Genomic DNA, 17,569 nt, shown 5'->3' on the forward strand with positions numbered 1-17,569 from the left:
TTTTACTACATCAGTTGTATAAAAGACAGCTTTGGTGGGGGTTTTTTTCACTCCTTTCACATTAAGTTATGAGTATGGAAATTCCCATATTGCTCAAAGATGTTGACTGAAACAAAGCTACCAAACAGGTTTTGAAGAGATGTAGTGAAGGCAGGTAACAGTGAAACTGATATGCAAACTAGGCTCATTATTTACGTGATGCTCTTTCTCCTCACGTTTATAATTATTTTAATTATATCACAGCCCTTACACTCTACTGATCTAACAGCTCGATTAGGAGGTATCTGCTAAATAAAATCCATTATTGCTACAATATAAGGCAGATGACAACTCTTATTACAGATAATAGGCATGAGAGGGAGTGCTTGAAAACCACCTTGATTTAATGATAAAAACAAGCAGGACTTCAGCACTACAGAAAATCTGGCAGGAAAAGAAGCCTTCAAAAACGTTCACAACCATTGCTTCTCATTCCTGGTATTTCTCTAGTGCAGGATCCTTCCTGGAGGATCCAAGGCTAGATCCTTAGTCCTGGGTTAGCAGACAAACCATGCTTTCAGACAGCTCACTGCTGAATTTAACAAAGGGGCTGCTCTGTACTCAGCCCCATGGACACGAATCACTCTGCTCAGTGTCAGTCATGCCTGCCTGAGCACGGATGTGACACCAGGCTGAGGGGGTCACTGAGGGGATGACACAGTGAGATCATTCAGCCCTGACCTCTCACCATGTCAGGGGCTGGACTAATTGGGCTTCTTTGACCTTGTATTTTAGAACAGCTGTTTCTGCAGCATCACAAAGTTTCAGTTTCTCCCAAAACACAGGAAGAGGGGAAGAATGGGAAATAAAGGGCAGCTAAATAAAGAACAAATTGAAGAAGGATATCCCATTATATGAAAAAGGTGAGGACGGACTGAGGACACACCATAAAATTACTGTGATGGGGCTTTTATCTGTGCTCTCTCCAGATGGATTTGCAATTACTGGCAGTGTATCTGTCTCTCTTTTCTTTCTTTAGATGTAGGTTCCAAAAGTGGTTAGTGAGTCTGAGTGTTGCTCTTAAGGCACTTTAACAAAGATTGGCTTCCAGAGGGCAGACAATTGCTTTCTGAAAATCAGCATACTTTCAAATGTCTGAAGTTAAATACCTTTAAACAAATATGCCTGCATCTTTTATTCTTATCTGTTTAAAGAAGTTATGTAGATATGAAATGTTTTTTGTTTTCCCCCTGTGCAACTTGATGTGGGACTTCAGGTGTGATGCTGATCTTTTATGAAGATAAAGCAAGACTGAGAAGAAAGAAATTACTTCTTCCTTTCTTAGCTTGAAAATTATGAGAATCTTAATATCCAACAGATCTGTGTGCTCAGAGGTGGAGCTGGGCTAACCATGGGCCTGACCACTTCTTTCCATTACAAAACCCTGTCCTCAGCTGCTTGCCAAATATTAAAAAGTTGTGCTGCTATTTCCCATGACAGGTTCAACCTAACTGGGGATTTTTGTGGAGAATTTCAGCTGTGTCCTTCACAAAAGGCAGCATTTTTATGGAAAAAATTTCATCATATACGGCTAAAGATGGTATTATTTCACATAAGATATCAATTAAAATTATAAAGCAATCTTCATTTTGGAATATCCTAAGTTGTGAGCTTTTATTAGAATTTTAATATTCACTTAAGCTATAGATTTGTCAGAGAAGTGGATGAAAAACACAACAGATTCTACCTTGTAATAATACCATACAACCAAGATAAATATAGTCGATTTACTTTTATGTTTTCCGGCACCAAAATTAAGTATTTAAAAATAATATTTAATTGTTTCAGGTTTTACAAAGCCTGAATCAGAATTCAATTTTTTTTTAAGGACTATAATCAGTTAAGACAATACAGAATTATAGCCATACCATCCCTCAAAGTTAATTTTAATGGTGATGATTATGACTTTATAAACACCTTTCTTTAATTTGACAACATATCTTTTACTTTAAATTATTTATATGCCTGAATGTGGTTCTTGCTTAAGAATGCTCTAAAAAACAATTTAAAAATTCACAGAAACAACAAACTTGAAAACCAAAGAATTATTCCAAGATAGGAGTAGCAGTTTGAAAGTACTTCAGCTTCAAACTGTTGACTTAAGCTTAGGGCATAATTTACTAGTACAGTTTCCTTTACACTATTCTAGGAAACTGTAAAGTTGATGGAAAATACAGCTAATTTCTCTCTCCATCTATCCTTCACAGAACACTACACAAACATATCTGTCTTAAAAGAGAGACAAAATAGGATACTATATTCTACTGTCCACATTTTTCAGCACTCCTCTGAGATCCCCCAATATTTTTTAATCTTTTATTTACTGTTCAGAAGAAATATTTAAGATGAGGAGTGCACCTTTCGGTTGCTACAAATCAAAAGTTGGAAGGTTTCTTCTTGAAAAGGGCATCCTTAAATTCTTTTCAGGAAAACTCTCCAAATCCTCTTTCTTAAAATAGCCACTAATTCCAGCTGTCCTTTACAGGACTGCTGGTATTTCACAGCTGAGTGCTGTCTTCCTTTGTTCCCAAAGCAAAATTTCCTTCAGGAAAAAAAGAAGCCCTGTGTCCTTAGAAGAACCACCTATCTTATAGAGTGACAATGCCAAATGGAAATCAATTTTAAGCCTGCAACTGGAACCAGGACTTCCATATCTATTCACTCAGTGCTCACTTCTGAAGAAGCATATACAGACACACTTCCTGCCACCTCTCAACTACAAAACCAGTTCTTACTTGCACAAATTGTGCACACCAATAGAGCTGTGTATAAACTACTCTGAAAGCTGTACTGGCTATGTCCCACATAAGGAGCATTAGCTTTTCTTTTTTTTCTTATTACAGGGTAGTGATCACAATAAAACTCAATAACAAGTCAATACTGACCTCTATCAGTGACACATTTTAGAACACTTGAAGAACACTGAGTTTTAGCTGGTTCAGGCAGAACTGGCAGCAAGAGATTAGAACCAAAGGTAAAATACAGCAAGAGAATTAGAATTAAAAAGCAACAGCTTCTGTCGAGTTTAAATCAGGGAAAACAGTAGCAAACTTCCTTTGGACTGTGGTCAGAACCAGCGCTTGTACTCGACACAGGCAGGTCCTGTCGAGCAAGGGAAAGCAGCAGCATTGCAGCAGCAGCATTGCAGCAGCAGCAGCATTGCAGCAGCCGGGCAGCAGCGGCCACATTCCAGCCCGGAGGAGAAAACAGAAGCCTTGAGGACACTCACTTTCCCAGGAAGTCCCACACAAACCCCCCTACGTGTTGCGGTGCGGGGACCAACACCTGGTAGGGAGGGTGCAATTTGCGGGAGCCGTGCTTTCTGAGGAAAGGCACAGTCACAAACATCCCCCGGCAAACAAAACAAAACAAAACAAAACAAAACAACACCACTCGGGGGAGTGGGATGGGACAAGGGGGAGGGAAAAGCAAGGAAGGAAACAGAACACAAAATGAGAAGTTACAGAGAGACAGGAGGTTATGGAATAGCAATACAAAAAGCAAACAGTTAGTTACAAAGGAAGTGAATAACCAGACAGCTACAAAACCCTCTACACCACTGCAACAGGGGACAGAAACAAAACTTACTGCTCACCCACAGAAGAAATGTGGACTTAGGGCCCACCTTCCCACAAGAAAAAGCAAAATCCTCCCCACAGAGAATATATACCAATGCACTTGTGCTTTCAACCCTGCATTCACTCTAGAGTATGTTTCAACTTTTGCATAGCATGCACCATACTTAATGTATTTGTTTTAATATCTTCTGCTTGAAAAGCAACATCTCCCACTCAGTAATTGCAACAGCTACTGAAGAGTGGAAGCATTGCCCTCTTTATGTTAACTTAAGCACAAGGCAGCTTTGCCTGCACTGAAAAGGTTAAAAAACAGTTTTCTGCTTTTAATTTCATCTTCCTTTCCCTCTTGTCTTTTCTCTTTCTCTGTGCATACTTCCCTAACAGGCAGCACATCTCTTCTGTGGATGAAACTGTGATGCCATTTCTCTCTCCCTGACAGCATATGGTCTAGCTGTCACATAGAACTAGCAAAGGGGAAAGCTACAGGGAAGAGAGACTCTCTTTTGAAAAATTCCTTTTTTTTTTTTTAGTAGTTATTCTCTGTATGTGACTTTTTTTCTTCTCATCTTGTTGCACATGGAACACTGACTGTTCCTGATAGGCACAGCAGTATTTGCTGCTCAGCTTGCTGACAGCTGCTTCTGCAGGCACTGAGGCTCTTCTTGCACTAAGGCTCTTCTTTGAACAACACAGTTTGATCAGCTGTAAAAGCATTAGAAGTCAAGATAATTTCTAGCTCGCTCTGCATGGACCACAGTTTAGGAAAGACTTTTAAAAGGCAAAATTATCTATTTTTTTTTTCTCCTGGAAACCAAGACTCTTCTAGCTCTAAAACATGACTGGATATATAGGTTCAGCCATGACAGAATATTTTATAAACAAACATTTTTGATAAAAACAGGACCAACCTATACATGAAATAGGCATGATAAAATCTCTGCTTTGTGCAAAAACTCATAAGAAGAAAGCAGCTTTCAGGGAATACTTGTTTGGGGGAGCAGCTGAAAACGACTGAGGTCAAATAGAAATTCCAACAATTATTCAGAAAAAGAGAAATTACCAGTCAAAACCTCACCATAAAGTATCTGGAAGTTTCTATCTCTTTCTCCAGTGCTGTGTTTATATTGCAGTTTCACCTGAAAAATCATTTCAGGTGTTGATACTAATCAATGTTGTGGCTCATTCAGCACATTAACAGCATCCAGATTAGATCTTTAGCTCATGAAGACTTTTTCTATTTCCACTTAGAGTGGTTATAGAACGTGAATATTCTTAGATTTTTCTCCTCCCCTTGATTTATGCAGCTGCTGGAAGTCACATGATAACAAAAGCAGTTTTTTCTTTTACATAGTTGAAATACCTATTCCCATTACTAGAAATAAGAGAAAAAATATTCTATCTTATCTCAGTACTAGTAGAAAAGATAAGTTAAAAAAAGAAGAGGACCGCTCAATTTTTTGCAAGACTGAAGATCAGAAGGTAAGAAGGAATGGATAAAACTAAATAGTCAAAGTATTTACTGAACTGTTATGGAATGGTATCTAGTTATTTGGGGGTTTTATGCTTTCATAGTAAGATTTTAGTCTGTGACTGAAACATCAAGAAACTACCATGTAATAGGAAAAACAGTAACTGCTTTCCAGATGTCTAGAAGTGCATCTTTTCCAAGAAAAGCATGCCTTCTAACTCTTTGAAGATGGTGTAAATGCTTCTATCTATAAAGGAGGAGACTCATCCTAATTTCTTTTGTTATTTTTCCTTTGTGAAATATAAATTTTTTTGTTTATAGGACACTTGATTCAATTTTTGATGCTTCAAGTCAAATCATGAATCATTTCTGAATGTTAATGTAATAAAAAAATCAGCTTGCATTAAAAGTGTATGTAAGGAAATTCTCCTCCTGCCATTTTAATCTCCTCTAGGAATCAGGCTGAGGAATGATGCATATTTCTGACTTTCTTTTCCTAAACAGTAGTTACTTCACACAAAAAAATAATAATAATTAAGGCACATGAATATGTTTCTTCCCCCATCTTATTTCTGATAGAAGCTTGCTGCCTGTACCTGCTCCCTGGGCAACTTGCCTGCTCTAAAGAAGATGACACAGGGAATGTCACACCTGAGATGGGGGCCCCAATAGGACTGAAAAAAATCACAGAGACAAATAATTTGCAGCTTTTTCATGTCTATACTCATTCAACAATACCAGCCTATTGCCTGAATGTTCTGCTGATTGCATTATGTACCAGTGAGCTGAACAATGCATCACTTAGGAAAAATGGAAAGACATTTTAGAAGAATATATCCTCACTTCTGGGTGTTCGTGCTTATGCCAAAGGCATGAAGAATTTTTTAAATAAAACAACTTAAAGAAAACTAACAGGATGTTGCTTACAGTCACAAAGGGAGAAGAAACCCAGCTGGCAAGCTGAACTGTTCCAGAGCTCTGTACATTTCAAAGAAAAGAGAATGGACTCCTTAGAAAAGAGTTTCTCAAATCATTCAGAGGGGTTCACAATTTGACAATCAGCAAGCCATGAAAAATAACCACTGATTGCAGAACTTTTAATGGTCTCCACTTAGTTGCCCTAATCTTCCTGACACTAAATTGTAGAGTAGTTAAATAGTGAAAAGACAGAAATTAGAAAGACTATTCTGGCACAAGGCAAATGGAAATAATCAAATTTCCATTTTGCCGCTCCAAGTTCGTGATTTTTCATTGGGAATGATAAAGTAAACAAAAAACCCCAAAGAGGTATTACTGCCCAGAAATCTGCTCTTGGCCCACTGCAAGGTGAGAAAATGACAGAACACAGAATCTAATTCAGGTATTTCCCAAGATCTACTACCTATAGCTGTGATACAAATGCCATTAAATCATAATAAATCATAGTTTTTTTATTGGGACATTATAGTCTTGAGCCTCCTGGCTCCAAGAGAAAGATGGAAAATGTTGTAAAGTGCTGAAGCAGGTTTTGCTTGTACAAAAGCAAATCTGCTCATCAGATCACCTGGGACAAAGTTTACCTGTGTCCCTACCAGTACCGAGTTATGAGGCCTGTCAGAACAATCTGAGTAAACAGTATCACAAGCTCTGAAGACTCAGTTTTCTTATTTGTTTTTGTGAGGGCCATTCCTAAGGTATTTACTGTATCAAAACAAAGAACTGTTTTATAAACACACCAAAATGTCAGCAGCTTTTCCTACCCTCTCCATTCCCTTACAGCTCTATCTACCCTTCTAGTTCTACCTACATCAGTCCTATTTTTCAGTAGCCAGGTAAGAAAAAGCACATGGTAAGACACCCTTTTTATAAGAGTGTAGCACAATAAAGGACCAAAGACAGAAAAACTCTAAACACTTTCCCAAAATAGGTTTTTAGGACAAGAAAAACAACTTATCTCTAGCATTAGTCAGCTCTTTGGGCTCCTTTTCTAACTTCACACCATTCTCACCTTTCCAGTTCTGCTATCTTCTTATCCTTGTCATTCTTCTCATTCTCCATCTCTTTCAGGATCTCCAGGAGCCGATCCACCTCAGCCTGAGCCTTGCCAGACTCCTCCCGGTACCGTGTCACCTCCCTTTCCAGCTGCTGCATGCGGTCACTCAGCTCGGGACTGGCCCTCGCCTCCAGGGTTGCCTCATGAGCCTGGCAGAAAAAGATTCAAGAAAAAAAACACTTCATTCACATGAATATAGGTTCAGTTATTTAAGGCATTTTTAACCTATATATTCTAGAAAAAGAAATCACAGGTTAATAGCCTTCAATAACTACATCAATATGCAAAGTGTCAGACCTTTGCACAAATGGTGCAAAGGCCTGTGCTAGTTCTGTGAGCCACACAAACCAGCATGAGTATGGCTACCTACTGAAATTATCTTTGCTTGGTTATCTAGGAAATACATTTTTCAAAATCAGGCTATTCGGACAAAAAGTACGTCCAGACTGAGGATGACATGATCCCAATGAACAGATTGTTTGGGGAGTTTTTTTTATGGCTTAGTTTGTTATAAAAATCAGTAATTTATTAGTAAACCTAATCCAATAGATGCCAAGCATGTAAGAGACAGGAAGTATGCAGTACCCATGCTGGAAGTTAAACCAGCAGACTAAGGACTATCCTTTTTCTCTCACCCTGCCCCTCTGCTCTTGGATCTTGAACTGCAATTTAATATCAATTAAAGCTATTTCAAAATTGCTCAGAATTGCTTCAGGGAATAGCAAGTTTGATGGAGCTATTGCCTGCAAAACACAAGGCCTTGATCTTCTCAAAACAAACCAACAACAGAAAATAAGACTACAGACTTTTCTCCACTCTGTGTGCAGCTGTGGAAAGTTGTTTTACAAGCTGCCAATGTTCTGCTCCAAAGCACACTCAGTCTAGATCTGATAGTATAGGACTCTGTTGCTTTTAAAGGTAATTGGAGAGAACTGCAGCAGTAAAAAACTCAGGGCAGAAAGCTGCTGCTTCCAAAGAACCAAACAGCAAAATTACATTTGGCTAAATCTGTTTAGTTATTCAGTAAAATAAGACTGGAGGAAAATATCCATTAATTGACCCTAACATTTTTGCCTTGAAGTGTATAGTTTTTAATTAGCTTCTTTAAAGTCAAGGCCACATTCTAGTAGAATCCAGGAAACTTGTGGAGCAGAATATTCTGGGACTGTGGAACATCTTGATGCCTGTCCTTAATGGGACTGACCTTGGGATGGATCTGGATTTCCCAAACAAAGGAAAGGTTCATGTTCCAGAGCCTCAGCCCTGGAGTTCTTGTCTGAGGGTCAAAACAAAGCTGTTGTGGCTTTCTTATTTTAAAAAACAAGAATTCCAGAAAGCTGATTACCAGGACAGTATTCTATCCTAACACAAGATGCCTGGCACTCACCAGGTCTCCCAGGCAGATGTCAGCAAGAGCACCCAATAACCAAAAATCATGGAAGAGCAAAACCCTCTCCTGAGGTCATGCATTTAGGAACACTTAAGAGGCTCCCTTCTTGTGAGTGACTTTCCAGTCAAACCCTGATACTCCTGTGTCACTGAACCCTAAGAATGAAAACCCTGTGTCTGGGCTTCTGGCTGAGACCTGGCCACAAGCGCATCCCTGTGAGCCTGAAGGCTTTGGGAAGCCTTTTGGAGTTAGGGCTGTCACTGCTTCCAGATTCCTTACTGCCCCATAAGCACTTCAAATTACACACCCTTGGAAAGGGCTCTCCACAGCAAGTGGAAGTGTAATTAATGCCCTGCCAAAAGGATGCAGACTCCAGGAGGAATGGCAGCAGTGAGACTGACAAGTGTGTCAGCTCCACGAACAGCTGCGAGCACCAGGGGACACACTTGGCTTTTCAAACGGCCTTGGTGGGTGTTTCTGAAATGCTTTTTTGGAATTTCCAGCCTGTGGGAAATCTGAAATACTTGATTTCATTTCCTTTTCAACTACACCTTAAATTTTAAAAAACCCCTCCAATCCTTCCTTCCCAAATACAGGGAATTGGGAATACTGTTTTGGGGGCACCTATATTCCCCTAAGAGACACTAAATATAGAGTTAAGTCTGGTTTTCACCAGGCAGAGCCTGAGTTCTTCTGTACTGGATTTAGGTATGTTTCCAACATCTGAAATTGTTTGTTTTAACAAATACTCCTCCAGGCTCTTTAAAGTCATCCAAAATACATGATCAGATAATCACAAAACTTCTTTTAAAAGAAAGCAAAGTTAGGCTGTCAGCCTGGCTTATTAAACTCACTAATTCAAAAGAAGTTATGAGACCTAATGCAATTTGACTGTCAGAACAGTCCTGATTTATTTTACTCTGCTAATAAAAGCATCTCCACAACAACCCAAGAGACACTACCGAGAAGAGGAAATAAATTTTCTTTTCTAGAGAATTAGCCAACAAGTCAGTGTGTCTGGTTCTTATAGAACCAAAGGGCTATTTACAGGACATAAATTATTAGTTAAGACACGTAACACATGTTATTTGTATATAATGCACATAAGTATGGATACTTTCACCTAACACAAAGAGAACGTTATGTGATATGCTGTAAACTGGAGACCACTTCCTGCACTGTGAGTTACTGACTGAGTGACTTTGGTCCATTTTGTGGGTTTTGTACAAAATACGTGTTTCATGACCATATCTAAAATCCTACTGGATTCATTTATTGTATAAGAGAGAAAACCAATGCATTTAGAGGTTTCCCACAAACTCACATCAAGATCTGGAACAGATGAAACTGGCTACCTTCCCAATGCAACACTGTGCAAAATAATTCATCTCGGTTTTTTTCCTTTAACCAAAAAGCTAAACACCAATAATGAATTCCTATATTCACAGTAAAAAAACCCACATACAACTTGCCCCGCCCATCAAAAGTGTGCAAGAACTCCGAAGTAGAAATTTTGTTTTTGAAGCAGAATCATCATATAAAATGACACATACACCAAGAGTTTCTCCTGTATTAAGAGACTATAAGAAGTGAATCTCCCTAAGTTTGACTCTCATCTCTGCCCGACACAGTACTTGTAAATCTGCTGCCATTTAATACAGTTACAAACAAATGTGATCATGTATAAAAGAAGTATGATAAAAATTAAATAAATTTGAAAAGCAGCTTACTGAGGGTGAAGGGAGCACTGCAGTTTCTCATCTCCACAGGTCACTGAGTTTACCTGATGTAGAGGTTATTTAAACCCTTTAATTGTTACTCCTGACCCTGTCATTACCCCTCTGTGTTCCTGTGTGGAATCAAACAGGTGCATTTAAGAGCACAGCCAAACTCGTGCAATTCATCCTGCACTGACCTACATAAGAAACAGTCACATTTTAGCTGGAAAGCAGCACCCTCTTAAACTCTGTTTTTATTAGCAAAGCTCATCTGATCACTATTAATCTTTGCCAGTGTGAATTCAGTTTCAAATTCTAAGTGGTACAGGACTGAAAATAGTTTAAGTTTACTACTCTGGATATGCTCTCCCAGTTCTTAAGAGGGACTATAAACTAAGAGGTGGTTTAACAGCTTTCTGCTTTCCTGCTCTTAGCCATCATTTCCCATCTGGAATGTGGTAAGTGATGGGGTGACTGCTTCAGGTACCTACAGAACATAAGAAAGAGTGATTGTTCCTCAAAGAAATAAATATACTCTAACTTCTATTGCTTCCACAGAAAATCAGCTGACAAAGCCAACTTCTACAACTAAAACAAAGATGACCAATGTTTCATAGAAATAACCAATATTTACAGATGGAGAGGAGTGGAAGACAAAACACATTAAAAAGAATTTTCTAAGTTGATATTTCTCGTGCCAAAACCCTCTTTTTTAAGAGGTAAGATAATCTTACACAGCTTAAAGTGCGCCAGAGACAGGGAACAAAACAATAGCACAGATCTAATTTAAAGGTTCTAAAACGTAAATAAAAATTCCAAACATTATGACCAAGACTCCAAATCAATACTCCTAAAATATTAACTAAATCAAACAGCAAATAATTCACAGCAAACACTTTCTACTTTTACCTAGGAATTAAAACAGTAAATTCAGTTTAACATTTCACATAGAAATGTTGCCAAGAACTTTTGGCCATGAAGTAAAAGTTCCCAAGAACCTGAAATCCCATTTTAATCTGCCCTCCTACCTCCAAGGGCGCCTCATGTCCCCTAAAAATAGTAAATGCACACACAAATACAAAAATATATTATGATTATTTACTGCAAAAGACAAACACTTTACCCACTTCCTCTACTTTTCCTACCACTAAGGCAGAAACTCAACTGATAAAACATTTGTGCTGTCTTCTATCGTGCCTTTATTAGTTTTAACAAAATTGTAAATTTAAAAAACAACCAGACTTTCTCCTCCTTTAGTTCCAAGGCTCTACACACCCCAAACTGTAAAAAAGCTTTTGTTAAAGGCTCTAATGGAAGTAAAAGGCTCAGGAAGTTCTCTGATATACGATGTACTGTTAACTTGAGTCTGTCACAGAGAGTTATTTGCTATCTTTTAACCAGCTCTACATGGTTAGTCTTTGGTAATGGAACTTCAAAATTTTGACACTGAATAATCAAGTGTTCAGTTGGCATCGATTCATAAAATTTTTTTTTTCTTTATGAAGAAACATAAAGATAGGAAGACACCTCAAGAGAGGCAATTTCCATTACTTAAACAAGTGATCTCTTCAGTGAGATACAAGTTCCCATGGATGTCATTAAACAGTAACAACTGGCCCTCTTTGGATTCACCCCAACACAAAGTGTGCAAAGTCAGGAGGGAACAGGACATCTCTCTTTGTGAGTGTATTTTAATCCCCCCACCTGCATCCTCTGATGTGGCCCTGACTCACCTGACCACAGGCTACCACAGTTTTATAGAAACAGGACTCCAGTACTGAACAGACATTTAGCACCAGTTCTTGGATATTCAAAGTATGGCTCTATACGTTGCTTATTCTGAACTGCAACCTGACAGTAAAAGAAATAATTCCCCAATTTTCTTTCTGTCACGATAATCACAACTAACTACTTCTTAATACCACCAGTGGGAAATGAGGATGCATTATTATACCTGTTGTGCAGGCAAAAAAGCAAAATGCAAATATATCCTGCCTTATTCACTCAATGCTTTCCTACAATTAAAAAGTATTTTATCATCTTATTTCTCTAGATGATTATCATCTCTCATATATAGCTGGCTCACTCTTGGAGCATCTGTCATGCAATATTGAAAATAGCAAGACCCTTAGCAGACAGTAATTCAGTGATGAAATGCTATACAAATTACCTCAGAAGGAAAAAAGAGGGAAAGACCACACACTGTGACATTAGCCATTTCCTAAATGCTGAATACTTAATTTTTCAAAATGAGTGTTATCTTCACAAGTTTTTCTGGGAGGCATAGAGTAGGTAAGTTTATCTTTTTATTTAGGTATAAGAATATCAGGGAGAAAACCTCTCCAACTTTCCCCTGCATGAGATGATGCTGAGAACATCACAGGATGGAACATTAAAAGCCACCAGAGACTCATAAGATGGTTTGGGTTGGAAGGGTCCTCAAAGCTCATCTCGTTTCAGCCTCCCTGCTGTGGGCAGGGACAACTTCCACCAGACCAGGTTGCTCAAAACCCCACCCAACCTGGCCTCCACAAAGCCTCCTGTACCTTATCCTGTGTGTTTGCTATATCATACTGGAGAATAAAATACAGTTTGCTCCCATATCTTCTATTTTCTGACTTCAGAGTCTCAAAAATTGTACATGCTATTAAAGATTTTGTGGGAATGTGCTCTCCTGACACAAGTTCTTCTGCCTATTTGCACCCATTACAATCGCTTTGTATTTTACCTCATTTTCTCATCTCCTTATCTATTTAGCCAGGTTTAAAGAATTTCTGATATGGGATGCCACAAAAACTGAACAATTGCAAGCCTCAGCAATTCTCTGACTCTCAGACAGTGATTGTCAGGATAGACAAGTCCATTTACCCTGAACATTGCCAAGAGTAACACAGGTATCAGACTCCTGAAAGTTCTGTATCACCAGGTTTTATGCACAGAGCCACAAAAGAAATCTCTGATGAAAACCACCTTGGATTACGTAATTTACAGTGTCAAGATATTATTATACAAACACTCCTTGACAGGAGTGCTCTTTGACATCAAACAGGAGGCTGGAAATAGGATCCAAAATTAAACTGACACAGTACCAGCAAGCTGAATGGTTACACAAGTTTTTAGCAATCTTTCAGTTGCTACAACTCAGTTGCTGTTTCTAATGTGCTGCTGTGCCCAGTGTTACAGAAGCTTGATTTGCATAGAAATTGCACCACCTTGCTCTGAAAATGCACATACAATGGAGATGACAGAAAAGCTACAGGACGTTTCAAGCACCAGCAGCAAGGGGAAACAAAACACTGACACAATATTAAGCTGTCCAAACAAAAATGCAGTTAGACCAAGGCACTCAAACAGTAAAAAACATCTCAGAAAGCTTTTTGGAACATGACAGGTCAGACATCCCACTGCTTTTTGTTTGTATCCATATTGTCCATACCCACTACTAAAGGAATTCACCAATACACTCCGTGTTGGTCCAACTATAAAAGCACAGGTGAATACACATGCAACACAAAAAATTAAATGTGCTGGCAACAGCATCTCAGATTGCCAGGAAACTTACTAGCTTGGATGGATGACTCAATAAAACTTCAGGGTGCTAAAGGGAGAAAGAAGACAGGAAAAGATGGAGAAAATTTGGGATAGGAACAGTGTGAGAGAGAAACAGAAAAGATGCAACAAGAAAAGAATTTAAAATAATAACTGCAGCATTAATTTACTAAGACAACAGAATTTTAATTAGTGGTTTTAGCATGCATTACTAAGCAGCTTTTGGAACATGAGAAACATGGAGAGTTACCCTGGTGCAGGTTGCAAATTCCATCTTGATTTTCCCAGTTTAACAGATTTTTCCAGCCCCCACATGTTTAAAGTAGTTCTTTGTTTGGGTTTACAGATGAGTTTCACAGATTGAGAAGAACTTTAATTCCTAGTGCTTCCTTTGTATCAATTTCAAGACAGCTGAATGGTTTAGAAAACTAATTCAGTCTCTGACACTATCTAAATGCTGAACACAATTGCTGTGTTTTTACTTTTATTGTTACAAGAAATCCTGATTTCCCTGGTAGCCTTTTTCTTTCTATGTTGAATACATCATTTATTGTCCCTTCTTTGGGGAAAAAAAATAAATTATCAGCTGAGAACAAAAGCCAGCCTCATCTACCAATATTATCAGCAATATTTTCAGTGTGGGAGAAAAATCCATGTTCAAAAATAAAAAGCAGCGGAGTCTGTATTAAACTAGCCAAGCTAATTCTTGGGAAAGACAGAATTTGGATCAACACTTCATTCAGTCAGTTTTTTTCCTGTTTTTTGAAAGATAATATTCTCTTGAACGTGAAGAAAAAATACCACAGCAGAAAAGAAAAAAAAACCAAAAACAAACAACCTCTGAGTGAGCCTGTTGAATGTAGAGGTATTTTCCTGGCAGGAAATCACTGCTAACATTTTCTGTTGAAAAGTTCCTAGAACTGCAGCAAGGGCAAGTTTGTTAACATATGGTTTTGACTCTTTTTCCTCCCTAAAAATAAGGAGTATATCTATAGGGAGAAAAACTATGCACTGGAAATGAAGATGGACAAAAATCCACTCATCTTTCCTGGAAAAACTTCTAATATTAGTTGGTCTCTCCCGTATTAGAAAAACCAAACGAAATAAAGTATACTGGCTGAGAAAGGCAAGACAGAAAATGCTGGGAAAAGAGTATCCTGAAGAAAAACAACTAAAGGAAAACTTTTTCACTGTAAAACTAATACATTAAAATAGTAGTTTGGACAAAGATTTTCCTAAAGAAAAGAAAAATCATCACAGAGCAGAACAGCACTTTACAAAAAAACAGGGAGAGAACCTCCTATGTGTGATTTGCCTCCAATGATTCCATCTGAGCCAAAATGAAGACAAGACACCAGGCCATGTAAACTCAACAGGGATTTATGAGCTGCTTTCAACCTTCAGAATCTCCCACTGCATCTCCTGCTGGCAGCAGGATGACAACTGAGCACAGAAGCAGTGAATGTAGAATAATCAGAACATTAGGCACACAGATTTGCATAACCACGGTATTATTATTTGAAAAAACAACCCCAATATGAAAACCACGGCAGTTTTTGTCACAAAGTCGAGGATCAATAACAAAACAGCTATTAGTGAGAAGAGGAACAGCAACAACAACAACAAGTGGATACTTCAAGTGAGACACTGGAGACTGACATGGACTAAAACCAATACCAACAACTTTTCAGCACCCTTGCACTCCACTTGGTTAATATTCGTGTTTAGTGTAAAATTAAATCCCTTTTACAGAAGAAGGGGAAGCTTGCATAGTTCACAGTTTCTCTGAGGCTCACTGTTTGGAGGTGAGCAAGAGTTTTTTTGCAAGGACTACACAAATCTTCTTTATTTAACAGTGGTCCAGTTCCGTCTCTTCTGCCAGCTCCTTAACTTCTAGGGCTAATAGATTTGACTGCAAGTACTCAAACTGTTCACTGGGAACACAAGGCAAGGGAAGCAAGACTGATGTTAGACACATCTCCATTCAAACTGTGGGGGAAGAACCTAAAAGAAAAATATTTTTTAGCCATTTACTCTTAAGGAGCTACATGAGAGCTTGCTTCCTGCATGTGACTCATGCAAATTTTCACTAAGATATTGTAATAAAAGAATGAACCTCTAATTCAGTTTTAAACTGAATGCTCTTATGTAGCCATTAGTTTTAAGGCTAATTATGACAATTTTTTGCAATTTTTAACAATGCAGTGCAAAAATGAGTTTTTAGAAGCTTTAAAATGGAGCTGGATTATCTGTCATAATTATTTCGAGGATGAGAAGGAACTAATCTGTCTGGAAAATGTCAAACTGCCTGAATAAATATCGGTAATGCATTTAAAAATTTCTTCTTTTCTTCTATGAATGCTACAATAAAACCCATTAAGAAATTAAAAACAGCTGGAAAAAGAGTTATTAAAGAAATATTCAAACTTACTATAGGCATAAAACACATTCAAGTGAATGTTAACTATATTTTCTTGAGTAACTATGAGTTGCTTCACATCAATAATGGTAGGCTATCCAATTTTTTTTTTTTTTTTTGTAGAACTGAAACCATCCTGACCATGATTTAGGTAGCTTCTTTGGATGAGGAGATGCTCTAACAACCTCTGGCAAATCTTAGCTATAATAGATTTGTCAACTCATTACCAGCAACACAGGATGAAACTGCACTTCATGGCAGAGAATTCAATGAAAGGGTCCTTCATTTCTCTGTCCTTCAGAACAGAGAAAGGTCATGTACAGAAATTTAAAGTGCACCTCATGCAATTATCATATCTTAATCGACCTCTTCAGATGTTGATCTGTACTCTGGATTATTATAAAATCTTGGATTTTTTTTTTTTATCAGCACCTCCCAGTGGGACCTTTTGAGTAAGAACTCCAGCGATGTATGAGGCCTTTATTTATTTTCCATGTCCATTTAGCAGATGTTCCTGCTAAGTACAGTTCTGAAATACCCACTGAAAACAGCCTGTGAGATCAATTACATGTGTACAGCTGCCTTTTCTTGCTACTGAGCCCTGTTGATGCTGAGTAACAGAACAGCTGATTTTGTGTGATAGAATGAAACAGGACAGACATGGGTCTAGATAAGCATGTACAGAGTTTCATTTACACCTTTCTCAGGTGCATTAACACCCACCCTGCACCCACAAACAGGAATTCTAAACAAGTCTGAGCTGATTACTCCAAATCACATACTTCACAGGTGGCATATTCTTCTCATTTGTTTTTATGCTTTCCTCTGGGCAGGGCCAACCCTGCACCTGAATTTATCCCATTAACACCTATAGGCATTGATAATTGGTATGTGAAATGTTTAGCTGTTATTTTTTTGGCTGTTGCATCAATCTAATGGCATTACTGCTGGTATGAACTGTACTGAAGCAGACCAAGCCTCAAACTCTCAGTACCTGTTAAGAAAAAAGCCAACAGCACTGTTACTGCATGTAGTGTATCTGAAAGGTACTTTCTGACAGGCTGAGCTTCACAGTTCTTGCTGAGAAGAAATTCAAAGAATTTTCTCTTAAGACCCCAATTTTTCTTTGTAGACATGGGCAATGTGTTTAGAACTGTATGCTTACAACACTAATATAAACATGCACTAAGATTACCTTCTTCAATTGTGTTTCCATCTTCAAACATTCTTCCTTTTTCTGTTCTAATGCTATTTCCAGTGTCTTGAGTCTTGAATCTTTCTTCAGTCCTGATGAAGCTAATGATGAAGCATGTTCCTTAAGATCCAGTAATGATGTCTAAATTAAAAGATGTGAAATAATCATCGAGTAAGTGTAA

At 38.1% G+C, this 17,569-nt stretch overlaps 1 protein-coding gene across 10 annotated transcripts in view; it reads right to left on the reverse strand.

Moving 5' to 3' along the window:
- ERC1 (ELKS/RAB6-interacting/CAST family member 1) overlaps positions 1-17,569 on the reverse strand; it is a 275,197-nt gene that overhangs the window by 154,410 nt on the left and 103,218 nt on the right. For 6 of the 10 annotated variants that reach the window (XM_088164632.1, XM_088164629.1, XM_088164630.1 and 3 more), the window contains 3 exons: positions 17,389-17,529; positions 13,788-13,823; positions 7,073-7,266 (listed from right to left, as the gene is read on the reverse strand). In XM_088164632.1, the coding sequence (XP_088020758.1) occupies positions 7,073-7,266; positions 13,788-13,823; positions 17,389-17,529 (371 nt within the window). The remainder of the gene's footprint in view (positions 1-7,072; positions 7,267-13,787; positions 13,824-17,388; positions 17,530-17,569) is intronic. The other 4 variants (XM_088164633.1, XM_014869999.2, XM_014869996.2 and 1 more) reach the window with 1 other exon arrangement.

The sequence above is a fragment of the Sturnus vulgaris genome, chromosome 5 (genome assembly GCF_052056855.1).
Source record: "Sturnus vulgaris isolate bStuVul1 chromosome 5, bStuVul1.hap1, whole genome shotgun sequence".
In the NCBI taxonomy this organism is placed as follows: domain Eukaryota; kingdom Metazoa; phylum Chordata; class Aves; order Passeriformes; family Sturnidae; genus Sturnus; species Sturnus vulgaris.